This window comes from Phalaenopsis equestris, unplaced genomic scaffold (genome assembly GCF_001263595.1).
Source record: "Phalaenopsis equestris unplaced genomic scaffold, ASM126359v1 Scaffold000691, whole genome shotgun sequence".
Lineage (NCBI taxonomy): Eukaryota > Viridiplantae > Streptophyta > Magnoliopsida > Asparagales > Orchidaceae > Phalaenopsis > Phalaenopsis equestris.
The window spans coordinates 206,600-224,642 of NW_018165131.1; the positions used below are offsets into that span (position 1 = coordinate 206,600).

The 18,043-nt window shown below is 36.3% G+C and overlaps 1 protein-coding gene across 2 annotated transcripts in view; it reads left to right on the top strand.

Annotated features, from left to right (window-relative positions):
* The first annotated feature begins 3,156 nt into the window (after nt 1-3,156).
* LOC110030263 (aldehyde dehydrogenase family 3 member H1-like) overlaps nt 3,157-18,043 on the top strand; it is a 47,832-nt gene continuing 32,945 nt past the window's right edge. Inside the window, exons 1-3 of one of the 2 annotated variants that reach the window (XM_020732892.1) lie at nt 3,157-3,474; nt 10,101-10,169; nt 10,281-10,357. In XM_020732892.1, the coding sequence (XP_020588551.1) occupies nt 3,256-3,474; nt 10,101-10,169; nt 10,281-10,357 (365 nt within the window). In that variant the 5' untranslated portion in view covers nt 3,157-3,255. Of the gene's footprint in view, nt 3,475-10,100; nt 10,170-10,280; nt 10,378-18,043 lie in introns of both variants that reach the window. The other variant, XM_020732891.1, reaches the window with a different exon arrangement.

An 18,043-nucleotide genomic window follows, 5' to 3' on the forward strand; every position in this document is an offset into this window, starting at 1 on the left:
TTCTTACGGGCAAACCCCACACCAAAAATAGTGCCGACACATAGAAACCAATATGGAGCTCCTATAGTTTTTCTTGACTTTGACAAAATCCCTAGCCAAACTGTGAAGAAAAATCTGGCAATTGGATCCTTCATGCAAATATCAAATATTTTTGCTTTTGAAAGATATATGACCATACACATCACTAACAAAGCAATCAATCTAGATTAAGACAACCAATATTAACTTAGTCTCATGTTTTTATAGAATGTGATCAACACGACAACAATCATCTTGGACCAACAAGAGAACTACGAAATGCTAACCTTGATAATTAATATAAAATTTATAAACTCACGCACTAGTGTAAATTTTTGGTTGATGTGCAAATTCACCTTGTAATTTATCATGTATCAAAGTGGAGGCGAACATGCTTGATTAGATGATAGCAACCTAACCACAACATCATTTAAAAAGTGAAATTTTTTGTTAGAAAAGTATCAAATCATCTTTAGTTATTATTAATACCCCCTCGTCATGATTTTGATACTTTATGTGACATTCAGGGGGTGAACGTCTCTAAACATTAGGATCTCTAAGGAAAATCAAGCATCAAGAATATCCCATTAAAACAAAGAAAGAACCAAAGTTCAAAAATACAACAACAACCTATGTCAGAGGAGGAAATAATAACCCATTTTAGGGAAGGCAACAATAGCCTACTCTGGGGAGGTAACAAAAGCCCACATTGAGGGAGGCAACTACAACCTATGTTAGAAAAGATAACAATAACATATGGGGGGAGAGGCAACAGTAGCCTAGGAGACACTTTGATCAGTGGAAGAGTAATGTGATTTCTCTCTTTCTCTCTCCCTCCCCCCTCCAAATGACCTATTTATAGACAAAAATTTAGAATTTAGTCTACAAAATTCAAAGATTTGAAAATTTGTTCTAAAAAGCACTAGTAGGCGCACAGGTGTGTTCACAATGACATGCTAAGATATGCGCAAACATTTCACAACCCTCTACTGATACGATTCACCAATCAACCACCACACCAACCCATGACCATCGACCCAACCTACATAATTACTCTGCAGACCACGTGCTCTAACCCGACCCACGCCATCGCGCCGCCCCGAAGCCCACCCATGTTTGCCACACTATCACTACCACACTCCCATGTGGGCATGCACACATGTTCCTGCACTTATGTGCTTGCGCTTGCACACTTACATATGCCCGTGCAAGCTAATGTTCCCATGTGTGCACCCGTATGTGCATCTGCTTGCCCCCACACACATTATTATGCTCATGGTCATGTTCGTACTTACTTATGTACCCCATTACATCCTTAAACACAAAATTCTACTCATTTCCTCGTATAGACCATATGCTCTGATACATACATGCCTATGCGCCTAAATACATATGACTGTTATTGATAGTGCCAACAAAGACAAGATCAAGTACATTTTTCAGAAATGCCTTCTTCACCATTTTACTGCATTCTGAACTCAATTGTGATTTTTTTCTAGAGCTCCATGAAGCACCATTGTCAGTGATTTTCTTTTCAATTCAATGTACAAGTTTTTGAGATATCTGAAATTATGTGGATTTTCTCATAATAACTTATATTTTCAAACGATAAAAATATTGGTAAAAAATTAGGGGAAAATTGATGGTCATTAAGAAATTTTTATCATCTAGCATTTATCTTGATGCATTTTGAACAATAAATATTATAAAGTCAAATTCAAGATCATGTCAACCCTGATCTCAACAAGTTTATAGACAAACGGATCGTCTCGATGAGACGATCCCAATGATGCCATAGTTGGATCAATCTAAGTCGAATGAAGGTTAGATCAAGTTAATGAAGCACATTTAGAGGCTTTGGACTGTTAATTGGATGGTCAAATTAACACCAAATTTGACATATTTAGATTCAAATCGAGCATCACGATGAGAGAAATTCAATGAGCCTAAAATCACTCAATTCTTAGATAATCAAAGCACTTGAATTATTAAAAAATGGCTATAATTAAGTACGATCAAAACGTGTCGTTCAATCAAATAGTTAGAGAGGTTAATTCTCTAAAAGTTCAAAATGCCCCTTCATAGATGCTATAAATAGACCCTTTTCTTTCATTTGAGAAAAAAAGGTAAGATGAGGAGTTTCATAGCTATTATGTACTAAAAATACAGCGATAACTTCAGACCTCCATAGTCGTTAACCACTGTTGCCCGTCCCGCTTGGCGTAGGTGATCTCCTGTTGCTGGAGACCCCTTCTTATAATCGTCCCATCCCAAATATGCATGTAATGTGTTAAACCCATACTGAAGACCTAAAGGTAACTTTCAACCTCTGTAGTTGTCGACCACTTTCAACATTGTCGTCGTGACCGCTGGCTAGTGACAACCACTGCTTAAGACCGTTGTAGTCAAAAAACGATGATTTTTCCCAACACCTATATTATTCTATACAGTAACCGATAAGTGTTGTATCTGATATAACATAATAACTTCACTCTCCCATGTGTGATAAAAAGTTGCATCCTTGTACTCACACACCCACAAAGAATTACTTTAACTTGGCTAGACCTTGTGATTTTTTTTCATGTAAAAAATTCCTATATTTACCCCAACAACCTCCCAATTATTTGTATGTGCTGAATCTTCGTGTAATGCTAATACATTAAATTATCTCTCGCACACAACACAACACAAATGATATTTTTACATAATATTACATATTGAAAGATTTACACACATGCCACTTAATTCTTATGTATTTACTTATCTAATACTTAAACTTGATTTTTCATATGTCCTTTTCTATGCATGAAAATAGGTCTCACTTATTAGGAGTTAAAAAGTTGATATTTTTTATGTGATTTTAAAAATTTTGGTGGAATACATGTATAATGAAATTTTAAGTGTTAGATTTATAAATACATAAAGTTGGTTGGTGTATAATGTAAATGCCCTCAAGAATTTAAGTGTTGTGATATAAATATTAAATATATAAATAAATAAAAATTATGTAGTTTGAACGTAGAAGCCCATAAAAAATTTATCAATTGCCAAACTCACTGCGCCGAACCCAAGTTCAAATAAACCGGTAAGTCAAAAAGGACGACGCGCATATCATTCATCGCGATATAAAAAGTTCCGTTCTATCATTTCACAAAGCAACCTCGTTTGTCTTCTCTTCCTTTTTCTCCTCCGAAAGGCAGCGCCTCTTTTCCGTCCTTCTACAGCGAAGGAGACGACATGGGCGAAGAAGAGCAGCAACCTATCAATGTAGAGAGAGCTGGCGAGTTGGTGAAGAGTCTACGAGAGAGCTTTAGTTCGGGAAAGACGAGGAGCTACGCCTGGAGGATTTCTCAGTTGAAGGGGATCATTAGGATGATCGACGAGAAGGAAGATGAGATCTTGAATGCGCTTCACGCCGATCTTTCGAAGCCCCGTCTCGAGTCTTTTGTCCACGAGGTTCGACTATTTTTTGCCTGTTTCGATTTTTTCGCCTTTTGTTTTTTTATTGTTCTGCTCGGATTTGTTTTCATAGGTGGAGGAAGCGTTAGTTCTGGAATCTAGGTTTTGTTTTTCTTTTTCTCTTTTTATTTTTTCGCCATTTTTTCTCTTCAAATTTGGGTTTTACTCGTTTTCATTTATATTGAAGTGAGTTGGGATGATTAATAGCAAGGAAATCAGTGCTTATCTGCTATGTACTGAGGGTTCACAGTTTCTGATTTTCATAATTTAAAAGCTGCAGCTAAGTTTTTCTTTTGCTTTTTGGTGACTGCTAGTTTAGAACCATGACTTTAGATTATGATAATTTATTTTCATCTATTGCATGCCTGTGATAATACAACTACTACTGCTGTATTATCGATGCTGGATTTAGCAAATTTGACTATGTTTAAAAATATATTTACTAGCTTCAAGTAAATCATACGAGCCCTAGCTATTTCAGACTATTTGAAGCAAGACACGGTGTCATGGAGCTTAAATTTAGAGGAAATATGAAGATTTCAAAGTAAATGAACGTGTGCTTGCGCGAACTGAAGAATAATAATATACTCCATTGAAATTGTAATAAGTTTGTGCATCATTATTCATGACAATTTTAAGTATCAAAATTCAAATCAGGTAATCCTCAAAATAGTCTAATGGACCGACAAGAAGAGGGCGCAATTGTCAAAATGAATGGATAAATTATTTTTTTTTCTGAAAATCAGAAGAGATTTAAAAGTAAATTTTATTAGTTTGGCGCACAATCGCACCTTCTTAGGTCAATACTATTTCTGACTATCTTGGGATGGAGGAAATATGCACTGAATATTTCAAAGAGGTTGACAGAAAAATTTCTTCCTCCACGGAGTCTTCCCGTGCTTAATATATAAAAGTAGAAGTTGCATCTATCAAATCTTGTATAGGTAGTCTTTTATTGATTCATTCCATCTTTAATTAATGTAAATATGAAATTTAATTAAATATTTTAGTAAAAATTAAAAATAGACTTAAATCTAATTTTAATATTCTAACTTCAATTATTATATATATTTTTTAATTTGATTATAAAATTTGCTAAGTTTAATAAAAATCTAAACTATTTATTGATTAAATATAATTGTATCTATTAAAATGTTTTATCAATTTATTGATTTAATCCTTCAAAATTAGATAAGCATTCTCAACATTTAGGTTGTTGGAAAGTAGCTCCTTTCTACAAACTATAGAATATAAAATTATTTTTTTTCCTGAAATTACTATACAACATGTAAACTCCAAAATTATTACAATAATATATATATATATATACACACACACATGTATACATACATACATATAAGCCAACAACAAATATTTATCATCTAGCATGAATCTCGTTGCATTGTTGAACAATAAACATTTCATTTTCAAATTCAATATCATTCGGGGCCTTGATTTCTGCAAGTTTATAGTCAAATTGACTGTTCGACCAGACGAACTCGATAATATCAAAGTTGTGTCAATTCAGGTCCAATCAAGGCCAAATCAATCAATTGAAGCGTATTCAGAGATTTTCGATCGTCATTTGAAAGGTCAAATGATCTCCAAATTTTATTTAATTTTAATTAAATCGAGCGTCTCGTTGATATGAATATAATGTGCCTAAAATTGTTAAATTCAGAGTTATTAAGACATTTAAATCATAAAAAATCATCTATAATCAAGAAGGATCAATATAAACCATTCGATCTGGAGATTGGGGAAGTTATACACCAAATGACCAAAATACTCCTCCCCAAAAATCTATAAATAGATTCTCTCTTTACTTGAGGGGGAGGAGAAGAAGAAAAATTTCATTGACCGTTTTGGACTAAAAATCCGATGATAACTCCAGGTCTTCGTAGCTGCCAACCACCGTCGATCATTGTTGGCCCCTTTCCACTGACAATCATCCTTATTTGCAAACGTCGCATCCCAGTTACAGGCTTAACGTTTAACACCCATATTTTAGACATGATAACTACCGGCCTCTATAGTTACAAACTACCGTCGATCTCTGTCTATCCCCAATTGTCGACCACTACTTGTTGTAATTGTCTGTTGTTGTCGACCTATGGCCAACCATTGTTTATGACTACCATAGCAAGAATACGATGGTTTTTCTTAACACTTGTATTTTTTCTTAATTGTGTAAAAACAAGTATCTAATTTAGCAGACTCAATTAATATACAACCTGATTTAACCTCTATTGAGAAGCCTGAAAGATTTTGGATTATGATGTGAAAAAACTATGTAATAGAGAGATTTCATTTGTAAAAATTTTATGAAAGCACAAATCGGAGAAGGATGTTACTTGGGGGAAAGCTTCTAACATGCAAGAAAGATATCCCTTAACTCTTTAGTTAAGGCATGTTTACTCTTATGCTAATATTTTTAAATTTTGAGGACAAAATTTTATAAGAAGGGGAGATTGTAAAAATTGTAATTTTAATAAATAAAAAATTAAAAAATGTAATTTATAAATAAATGTGTTGATTCTAATTAATCGTTGATGTGGTTCATTTAAGTGAAGTCCAGGGGGCTTCTCTTAGCCCTTTCATTTTTAGCTTACATAGAACGAGCAAGTGAGAGATAGAGTTAGAGAATGAGAGACAACAGGCGAGAAGAAAGAAGAAGCTGAAGGAGATGAAAGTGAGGAGAAGGATCATGTGACTTTTCCCGGTCGTGCTTATCACACTTGATCGATCATGGGCGGCAGAAGAGGGAGGAGTTGAGCAACTCAATGCTTGAAGGAAAGGCACTTGTTTCCTCTGGAGGCAGTGTCGGGAGTGACGCTTTGATGCGAAGCTGAAGGAGGAGACAACGCTGTGCCCTAGCCAAATGGAGTAGGAGACAACCTCACACATACAATACTAGAGTTAAGCTGAGTTCAAAGAAGAAAGAAGGAAAGAGGCTCATGTGTTGTCGTGCTTGGTTCTACGTCTCATCGAAGAAGAGGAAGGAGGCGAGATCCATGACACTGTGCTGCGTGCAGGAAGAAGAAAAGTGGAATGAGAAGGCTCGTGCGTGCGGGCAGGGAGACGAGCATCACATGCAGAGAAGATTTTCTACAGGAAGAGGTAAATTTTGATTTATATTATAATTTAATTAATGAATTATATATAAGTTTATTCTTTAAATTTTAATTCTAAGTGCATTTGAAAATTTGATTGAATTTAGTAAGATCTCAAATTGAAGGGAGATTGAGATCAAAATTTATGCAAAAGAGATCGAGATAATTGAGATAAATGTAAGGTTTATTTATTCTTAATTAAGAAATCTAATATTTAATAATAGGTTTAGTTAAGTAAGATAGTTTGTTACGTTTATTTTTCTCGTGTTACCAGAATATACTTGATGAAATTGAAGAGAGAAGTGATTGCTTGCTTTAAAGATTTTCACAAGGCAATTTATACTCAAGATAGTGCAATTGTGAAGGCACGAAAATCTGATAATGGGACAAAATATATCAACAAAGCATTTGAGTTTTTACTTGCTAGCTCATGGGATGCAAAACTAAACCACATGCCCATACACACCTACACAAAATTGAGTAGTAGAGAGGAAGAATCAAAATTCTCTAGAGGTAGTCTGGAACATGATGATGACAATGAATGCCCCGTAACACTTATGGGAGCAAACAATGTTGACAACTGCTCAATTGATTAACAGGATGCCCTTAAAAATGCTGGAGTGGATGTCTGCTTGTCAGATGTTAAAAGGAGGTAATAATGTGATCTTTTCATTGAAGGCATTTAGATATCTGTACTCTATGAAAGATAACCGACCATCTGTAGGATAGTTGGATCTAAGGGTTGTAAAATGTGTGTTTGTGGGTTATTCTGCTACTCAGATGGATTTTATGTCTTAAAGTCCACATGATAAGAGTCTTTTTGTGAGTATGGATGTGTCATTTAGAGAGTTTGAATCATACTACACTCTGAAGGTGAATTCATCATTCAGTGACTCAACAAATACTGAGATATGAGGCAATAAAGAGTGAGTAGTAGTGGTGATGGAGTAGGGCAAGGGAGAGCAATGTCATGTCCCATAATGTGGGATGAATTAACTGAGAAGATGAAAATCTAGGAGATTGACCCTAGAGGTGGTGGGATTCAGGCTCAAGTTGAGTTAAGGGTATATACACGGAGGAAGAGCAGACTGAGGGAACTGAGTTTGCAGTGCTAACAAGTCCCTTGTCTTGGTCTTCCCCAACTCTTGAGACACCTACAAAATACCTTTTATTCAAAGCTCTCATGTGATATTATTCATCCTTCATCCACTTCTACTCCCCTAGCTTTAAGGGAAATCTTTTGTAGCAATGCAGGAACTTGACATTGCGATGTTTTTTTCATATTCTAACATCTCACCTTTGCATGAAGCATTTGTTGCATCATTGAACTTTGTCTCTATTCCAAAGTGTTGGTAGGTTGCTAAAAAATATTCCAAGTGGAAAACGACGATGCATGAAAAGCTTAGAGCTCTGTCTAAAATCCGAACATAGGAGATTTTACTACTATCAGCAGATAAGAAGACAGTAGGATGCAAGTGGATCTTTACAGTAAGCTAAATTCCACAAGGGAAGGTGGAGAGAGCACGACTAGTGACAAAATGATATAGTCAGACATATGACATTAACTACCAAAAAAATTTTGCACCAGTCGCAAAGATGAGCATAGTTAGGACATTGGCTTCTTTGGCAGTGAATGGTGGATGAAAACTCGACCAATTGAATGTGAAGAATGCTTTTCTTCATGGGGTGCTACTGAAGGAGGTATATATTGAGTGCCACCAGAATTCAATACGTCCCAGAGAGTGGGCAAGATGTGTAGGCTCAGGAATTCGTTATATTACTTGAAACAGTCTCTTAGAGCCTGGTTTGACAAGTTTAGAATCTCGATGCTTGACATGAGTTATCAACATATCAATGCAGACCACACAACATTCCTTCGACAACATTATTGTCACACTACCATACTTGCTGTATATGTAGATGATATAATTATCACTTGTGATGATGATGCAGAGATTGCTCAATCGAAGGGAAGATTGTGGAAGCTTTGAGGTAAAGGATCTGTGACAACTTAGGTACCTTTTTGGGATTGAAGTGGCCCATGGACCTGAAGGGAGAGAGGGTATGTATTGAATCTTCTCATGAAGGCAGGTATGCGAGGTGCAAAACTGTAGCCTCTCCAATTGATCAGAAGGTCAAGCTCGGTATAGAGGCAGGAGAATTGACTGATCGTGAGAGGGTACTAGAGGCTGGTGGGCCGCCTGATCTATTTGTGCCACATTCTACGCGATATTTTCTTTGTAATAAGTGTGGTGAGGTGCTACATGCATAATCCAAGAAAGGGTCATATGGATGGCAGTGTATCAGATTCTGAGGTATCTGAAGGGTGCACCAAGAAAATGGTTGATATTTTTGAAGAATGGACATGTAGATTTTGAGGGCTTTCGTAATCCTGACCTGACAAATTGTGCTGATGACAGACGATTCACAACAGGATACTGCATGTTTGTTGGTGGCAACTTGGACTCGTGGAAGAGCAAGAAACAACCAGTTGCAGCAAGGTCAACAACAGAAATAGATTATACGACAATGAAATTAGGAGTTGCTGAGATGATGTGGCTAAAAACATTGTTTGTTGAACTCAATGTGGATCAAGGAACTCAAATGAAGTTGTGGTGTGGCAACAAGTCGACAATCAACATTGCTAATAACCTGGTGCAACACGATAGAATCAAACATGTGGAGATTGATGGTTCTTCATCAGGTAAAAGCTGAATAATGGACTACTGGAGCTATGTCATATAGTCACTGGAGAGCACTTGGCTGACTGCCTCATCAAAGGGCTTAGCTCATTAGATTTGTCTAGGTTATGTGACAAGATGGGCGTAGTGAATATCGTTTACCCATCTTGATGGGGATTGTTGAGATTTGTATCTAATGTAGGATCATATTATAAATAGATAAAGTGTAGGGATTGTAACTTGTAAGGCACTTATAGGCCTGTCATCAATGAAATGAAGGTAATTTTTTTAAAAAATAATTTCTATTCTTTTAGATAAGGATTAAAGTTCTCTTTCAAATTAATAAATCCTAGGTCTCCCTTTTTTTTAATTTCATATTTAATCCTGAAAAAAATGTACAATTTGTAGAGAAATCTAAAGCACTGTCTACTGACAGTGAGACTCTGCATTAAACTACATTGGTATATGCTACATCTCCCATCACTGATGTACATTGATACCCGCCTAGTCTACCATCTAATGCTAGCCTTAATAAACAAACTCTGATTCCCACCATAATTTGATGCCCACACTAGCCATAAAGCAATATTCACATACTTTGTCTTCTGAAAACTTTATAATTTCATGCGTAGATTAGTATATTTTTTTCAACAATGTGTCCCGTGCAACTGTCTATTTATTTTTATGGTATGTGCGATCTCCTTGCAAGCTAAGATGTACTCATTTTTTATCACTGTTAATTTTTTAGGACACAGCAAGGCCCATATTATTTTTTTTCTTAGCTGAGGCCATTTCAGTTCCATTGATATCTTTTTTTTGCGTATGGCAGATTTCAATTGCAAAGTCTTCATGCACATTGGCTGTAAAAGAATTGCAGCACTGGATGAAACCTGAGAAGGTAATCACTTCATAAATGGGGTTAGAATTTTTACTACGTAAGGGAGATGTAGTTTTTGTTTGTGTATCTGGGTTCAACCATGACTTGCAGGCTCTGACTACTGGCATGCAGGTGTCAAGCATGCTAACGACCTTCCCCTCCTCGGCAGAGATTGTACCCGAGCCACTTGGTGTTGTGCTGGTTATTTCAGCTTGGAACTATCCTTTCTGTATGTTGCTGATACATGTTATCTAATACGAATGAAGATAGTTTATGAATGGTTAAATTATTCTTATTCTGTGGTTTTTTAATTTTGGCATAACTACTGCAGTTCACCTTTTCCTTGTACTTTGTTACTTCCCTTTCATTTACATGACATGCCGAGATTTCAATTTGAGCTCTATTTTCTCTTCTTTTAGTCATCAAGTCCTTTTTACCATGACTACACATGCTTCTAAGGATGGTAGCATTTTTTTTTAATCTCCAATTAATTCCTATTCTTTTGATTGTTGTGTGGATTAAACTTAAAATTGTTGCCAATGCTTAATATCCTAGACAACACTTCAAATATTATTTAAGAACGTCCCTATTCATCTTTTTAGTTTGTCTTACTATGCTTTGACATCAGTGTATATAGTTTGTTGTGTTGTATTTTTATCATTTATGACTCCCAGTATGGAGAAAATTGTAATGCAAGAGCAATTATGACGTAATTAATGGAGTGCTTTCGCCGTTATTTAGAGAGGGTACTGCTCACTTATGGCAAAGTTAAAGCTTATGATATACTGGAAGCTGCATTTGCATTGCTATTCAAATTTTCAGTTTCAAGAAGGGTTTCCTCATGTTGAAATTCGGGTCATATTTAGGGTCCTATTGGTAAAAGGGGAATATTAAAGAAGTTTAGAGGTTTATTTGTAAAACATTTTAATTCCCTATTCAAGCCCATGTTATGAATGAACATATTAGGTTTTTGAACAATACGTTTTATTTGGTATCAGAGCCGGCTGGGTCGCGCGAACTAAGTTTGGTTGTGGAAGGCAACGTACTTTAGATCAGCGGTGAGAGGAAGGAGCAGGAAGAGAAGAGCGATCACTGACATCGAATCGAGCGCAGCAGTGGTAAGTTCCTCGTTGTAGCAGTTAGTGTCCTTGTGCCCACAGAGGAGAATGGCGCACTTAGTGTCCTTGTGCCCACAGAGCACGGATTCCGACTGCTAGAGAACGCAAATGTAAAGGCGACAATTGAGAATGGCGCACTTAGTGTCCTTGTGCCCACAGAGGAGGTGAAGAAGCCTTTGGTGAAATATGTTGAGATTTTTGGATTGAGGAAGCTGGTTAGCCTCGAATCGCCACTGTTCTTTGCTTGCTTTGTATCCACTAGAATGAGACACCGGAAGCTTACATCTTCAAGGTTGATTTGTCTTGTAAAAAAGCAGGAGGCTATGATAGAGATCACGTCCAGAGTTGTGACGAGGCGGTAACCGACAGTCCTTCTGCACTTCGATCCCGTCCGTAGTAATAGGATTGCGGCTTCTAGAGAACTGTGGCGTCGAAATCGTGAAGTGATCGTGGCTTACAGAGACGGTGTATCAAAATTTGTGTGATTTAGACTTTGATTTTTATGTTCGAGGATGTCAAGAGACGGAAATTGTGTAGGAGTTAAAGGATTGAAGCTTCTAGGAAAGCTAGATCCTGAAGTTCTGAAAGTTTTGGTCGAGCTCATACAAGGAGCTAGTATTTCGATGGGAGCCACCACTTCAGCACATACTCTGATGCAGGTGAAGCTAGATCTCCCTCTCGTAAAATTGAAGCTTGATGCACCTGCCACATATTTGAGTTAGTCGCGTTGGATCGAGACTGCTATAGTAAGGAAGAGACTATAGGGTATCTAGTGGGAGTCAAGATTGAGACAGAGTGTGACAGTGCTGAAGGGGACGAGTGGAGTACCACACATGCTTTACTTTATATCTGATTTCTCAAGTCGATGATTCCATTGATTGCTTCATTACTGGATAACATTTGAAAGGTGAAGGACATCTGAGTAAAGTTGAAGAGAATCTATGCTGAGACTGAAATCTACATGAGAGTAGATTCAACTAGAGATAGAAGCAAAGGTACAAGATGATAGATCGACTAAGGAATACACCATAGAACTGGAGCAGCTGTAGATAACTCTTGATCACTTCTAACTAATGTCGAGCTGTGGCGATTCAGAGTGCAAGAAATGAGAGATCTTTACATAGATGAGGAATATGAAGTTTCTGACCCATATAAGCCTTACTTTTGATCAGAGGAGATCAGTCCTCCTATCTCAGGCAACTATCGCTTCACAGGATGAGGTCGTTGTTGTGGTGATACAGGACTAGAGTCACATGAAGCAACACTATGAGCCAATTTGGTGCACGATCAGCTTTGGCTGCCTCGAGCTCAGGTATGATAGGTTTCCAGGGGGAGACTCGCAAGTGCTACAATTGTGGTGAAGTTGGACATTTGAGTAAGACTTGACCTAGGCCACATAAAAAGAGAGAGATGGGAGGATATGGACAGGGTGGTGGTCGACAAGGTGGAAAAGGAGGCTACCAGACAATTTTGATGGTAGCAGAGGAGGGAGAGATAGGTGTGGTTTTTAACAATAAGGATCGCGAGTGTCTGGATTTGTTCAAGAGGAAACCGAAAGCAGCAGGAGATGCGATTGAGGATGTTTTTAACCAATCATCATTAAGGGGTAACGTTTCCGCATATGCTCACTCTGACAAAGGTAATTATGTTATACATGCTCTTGCCTCTATTTCCACTACAAGATCATCAGAATAGATAGTAAATTTTGGTGCATTTGCACATGTGATAGGTACTGCTAGAGAGTTTTTTTCCTATACTCTAGTATTGCTAGTGAACATATATGCTGTTGATGGTACAACATAACTTGTAGTTGGTAAGGGTATAGTAAGGGATGTCAATTATATGACTTTGTTCAATGTTTTGCATGTTTTATTCCAGTGAATTTTTTCCTATTAATGTCATTATTCTCTAATTAAAATATGTTATTTTTTTTATATATCCCTAAGGTGACATTCCAAGAGAAAGGAACGGGTCGGACACTTGGGATTAGACTGTAGCATAGTGGACTCTGGTACTTTGACCGAGAGGGGATGAACTCTGCTTTGACATCTATGGTATAGAGTGTTGGAGTGGGAGAACATGGGAGTGTAGAGGATTTGCTGCTGCTACACACAGATGCATGAGATGTTCTTTTAGTTTATTGAGTCGGTTGTATTCTTCTTTATATGAATGTAAATAAATAAAAAAAAATTTTGTGAGGCTTGTGAGTTTGAAAAACTTATTAGAAGCTCTATATCAGTTCTTGGAATAGAAGTTCTGGTGTCATTGACTCGATACATTCTGATGTTTGAGGACATTGCTCTACAAGTTCTATGCATGATTATCGTTATTTTATCACATTTATTGATTGTTTTTCTCGTGTTACTTGGTTACATTTGATGAAAAATAAGGGTGATATGTTTGCTTGCTTTAAAGATTTCTATAAGACAATATAGACTCACTATGGCGCAATAGACAATGCATTGAGGTCTAATAATGAGATATAGTATAGCAATAAAATATTTGAGGAATACTTGTCAGCTCAAGGGATACAATATCAAATAACATTTTCATATACACTGACCCAAAACAGAGTAGCAGAGAGGAAACATAGATACCTTCTAGAGGTAGCCCGAAGCATAATGATTGCAATGAATGTCCCAAAACCTTTATGGGGGCAATCGGGTTTGACAACTGCTCAATTTATCTATAGGATACTCTCCAAGGTGTTTGATTGAAAGTTTCTTTATCTGATGTTGGAACGAGATAATAGTGGGATCCCTTCATTGAAGGTGTTTGTTTTGGGAAGCCGGATCCCTGAGATGTGAAATTTACATTCGTAGGTTATTCTGTTACACAAAAAAGTATGTTTACTGGAGCCCGATAGAGAATAGACTGTTTGTAAGCATAGATGTGTCATTTTGAGAATTTGAACGGTACTAAACTCAGGAGGTGATCTTACCCTTTAGTGACTCATAAGATACTAGTGATATGAGGTAAGGGGGGCGAGTAGAAATGGTGAGAGTGTAGTACACATGGGAGCAATGTTTTGTCCTGTGATGTGAGATGAATCAGCTGAGGAACTAGAAAATGAGGAAAATGATCTCAGAGGTGGTGGGATTCAGGCTGAATGTCAGTTAAGGGTGTAATACGGAGAATGAAGCAAAATAAGGGAACAGTTCCTGCAGTGCGACATTTGTCAGTAAGTCCCTTGTAGAGGTCTTCCCCAACTTTGTAACACCAACACTATCTACCTCCGACTCAGAATCCCCAAGTATGATTCCTCCTCCCTCTTCTCCTAACCCCACAACTTTAAGGAGAACCTCTTGCAGCAATGCGGGATATCCTCCTGATCGGTATGGGTGGGAACATGCCATTGCTAACTTTATTTCATATTCTAACATATCACCTTTATATGGAGCATTCATTGCATCCTTGGCACCATCTCTATATCAAAGTGTTGGCAGGTTGTTAAGGAGGATCCCAAATGATAAGCGACTATGCATGAAGAGCTTGGGGCTCTCAATAAAAACGGAACATAGGAAATAGTGCACTACCAACGGGGAAAAAGAGAGTCAGGTGCAAGTAGATCTTCATAATGAAACAAACTCCAAAATAGAATGTGGAGTGTACAATGCCCCAGTGGCAAAAAAGTAAATTCAAACATATGACATTGAATACGACGAAACCTGTGCACCGGTAGCAAAGATGAGCACGGTGAGGTCACTTGTTTCTCTGGTAGTGAATGGTGGGTTGAGATTACACCAACTTGATGTGAAAAGCATTTCTTCATGGTGAGTTACTAAAAGAGGTATATGTGGTGATACCGCCAGGATTCAATACAATCCAGACAGTGGGATAAGTTTGTAGGCTTTGAAAGTCATTGTATAGCTTGAAGTAGTCTCCTCAAGCTTGATTTGACAAGTTTAGAATGACTATGGTGGACATGAGATATCAACAAATCAATGTTGACCATACAGTGTTCTTTTGATAAAATAAATGTTACATCATTATCCTTGCTTTGTATGATAATGACATCATTTTCATCAGTGATGATGAGCCACAGATTGCCCAATTAAATGTTAGATTGGGCAATAAATTTAAGGCGAAAGATCTTGGACAACACAAATACTTTCTTGTGATTGAAGTGCCACGTGGACCAGAGGAGATGATCTTGTCCTAGAGAAAGTATGTACTAGATCTCTTCAACGAAACATGCATGCTGTGGTGCAAACCTGAAGTCTCTTCAATTGACCAGAAGATCAAGTTGAGTGCAGAGGCAGAAGAACTGGTTGATCGTAAGAGGGACCAGAGCTTGATGGGTCGTTGGATTTATCTGTCACACTTAACTTGACATCTCTTTTGAAGTGAGCGTGGTGAGCCGCACATGCATGATCCAAAGAAGGGTCTTATGGGTGTAATGTATCAGATTTTGAGGTACGTGAAGAGTGCACCAGTGAAGAGGATGATCTTCATGAAGAATGGGCATGTAGACATTAAGCGAGTTGTGCAGATGACAGAAAATCCACCTCATGATACCGCATGTTTCTAGGGAGCAACATGGTCTCTTAGAAGAACAAAAAATAGTCTATAGTAGTGAGGTCAACAATAGAGGCGGAGTATACGATTATGATCTTGGGAGTATTAATAGATTTCTTATATAAATTTGAAAGATTAGCATATTCTAAGATTTCCTATAGAGATCTGAAAAAATCAACATGAATATTGATTTTTTTTCCCTGAGGTTGTTTTATTATAAAAGTGTGATTAGTTCTGGTTATATAACTCATTATATTCTTTCAATATATATTTTTAGTTTATAAGCTTTCGAACAAAATGAATAGAAGATAAGCAAATATATATAAGAGGTGAGAAAAACAACTAGAAGGTAAAAACTTTTTACTTAATTAAATTAGGAAATGTATATAAGAGGTGTGAACAACAACCGAGAATATAAAAAATTTCTACTTAATTAAATTATTTTCTTTAATGGCTTTTTCATAAATATTTGAACTATTAGTGATATAAATAAAGTAGTATAGAATTGATTATCATCGTCCAAACGTCTATTCTCGTCTTGATTAATTCCAAGCCTTGGGCTATGTCATGATAAAAATGGGATAAGAGCAGGAGATTTAGATTAAATAACATGAATCTTATTGAAAGAGTCAATATGATGATTGAATTAAGTTATAAATAATAGAAATTAAAAATTTTAATCGAGTTTAATAAATTATATGGTTGTTATTTCAAAATTATGGATGATCATGAGGGAGAGGTTAGAGATGATAATGTAGAATCTGATATATTCTAGAATGTCATCGTTAGGGCTGATGTATTTTCTGATATGATGAATACCGTGACTTAGTTTATTATGAATTCTCAATCTCAAACTAGTAGCAGTGGACGGGTACCAATGGAAAAATACTTGAAACTATTTCAGCATATGAGACCTTATTTATTTGATGGAGTAGGAGGGCTAGTGGAAGCTGAAAACTGACTATTGAAATTGAAGAAGATTTTAGATGGATTGTATTGTTCATCAGAGAGGAGAGTTGCACTGACCACTTTTGCTTTTGAAGTGAAAACTAAAAGATGGTGGCTAAGTAGATACATGAGAAGTTTAGAGGTAGAAGTAGCAACTTGGTGCAGTGGGACAATTTTGTGAGAATCTGTAGAGATGGATTTGTACCACTGTCGGTTAAGAGACATATGCAAGATAAATTAATTAGGTTGGTGCAAAATGTTCGATCAGCTATGTAGTACGAAGCAGAGTTCACTATGCTATCAAGGTATGCACCACAACTTGTTCTAAATGTAGAGGAGAAATTGCCCTAATCCTGCTCGGAGATTCATATCAAATGCTAACTCAGGAAGAGGTTGTTATGACCTGACCCGGGGCTTGGAATTAATCAAGGCGGGCATAGACGGTCACACGGGGGAATTAAATTTTTTATATTAACTCACCACTTAATTTAACGGTGAAAAAGCAACTAAAAATTAAATTAAAACGATATAATTTATAATTACCTTGTTGATAGATGTTTATCTTCTGTAAATGTTTTCTCGTTTATAGCTCATCTTTTAATAATTTAATTGAACATGAAAAGTTAGTTAAAATAACTGTGAGCTAAAGAGTCAGTGAACATTCATACTTCTAAACTAAAGTAATACAAGGAAAAAAATAATAATATGCATGTGAGTTAAGCTTATTTATAAATCAATGTAAATATTTAAGATGTTATTTGTAGGGATTTATATCATTATCATATTAATATCATTTCATAATTATACAACCATTATAAGAAACACCATTTAAAAATTTGTGTTAATTAAGACACATTATTGTCAATATTCTTTTCTATTTACGTGTTCAGGTACATTAGTGCTTCCCCACTACCATCAATGGGTGTTCTATCATTGTCAGTCATGCACATACAAACAGTCAACATAAATATGTGCTCATCACATTTAATAATACTATATAAAATTTACACTAAATTGCATGAGTGAATAACTATGACATTCACAATAATATGACAAATAAAGAAAAGAATATCTCAATTAGAATAAATCATCCACAAATATCATCAACTGCAAACATATTTGAGAAGAAACAAATTATTACTATAGTTTAAAAATACAAGTACTCACCTTGAGTACGATTAATTTGTTCTTATATTTATCTTAACTTCGACCCTTTTAAAATTTGAACCTACAGTAAATATGGGTGTAAAATTTAATAAATTTATTATTTTAATTATTCATTATTTAAGTATTAAATTTTCATATTTATTT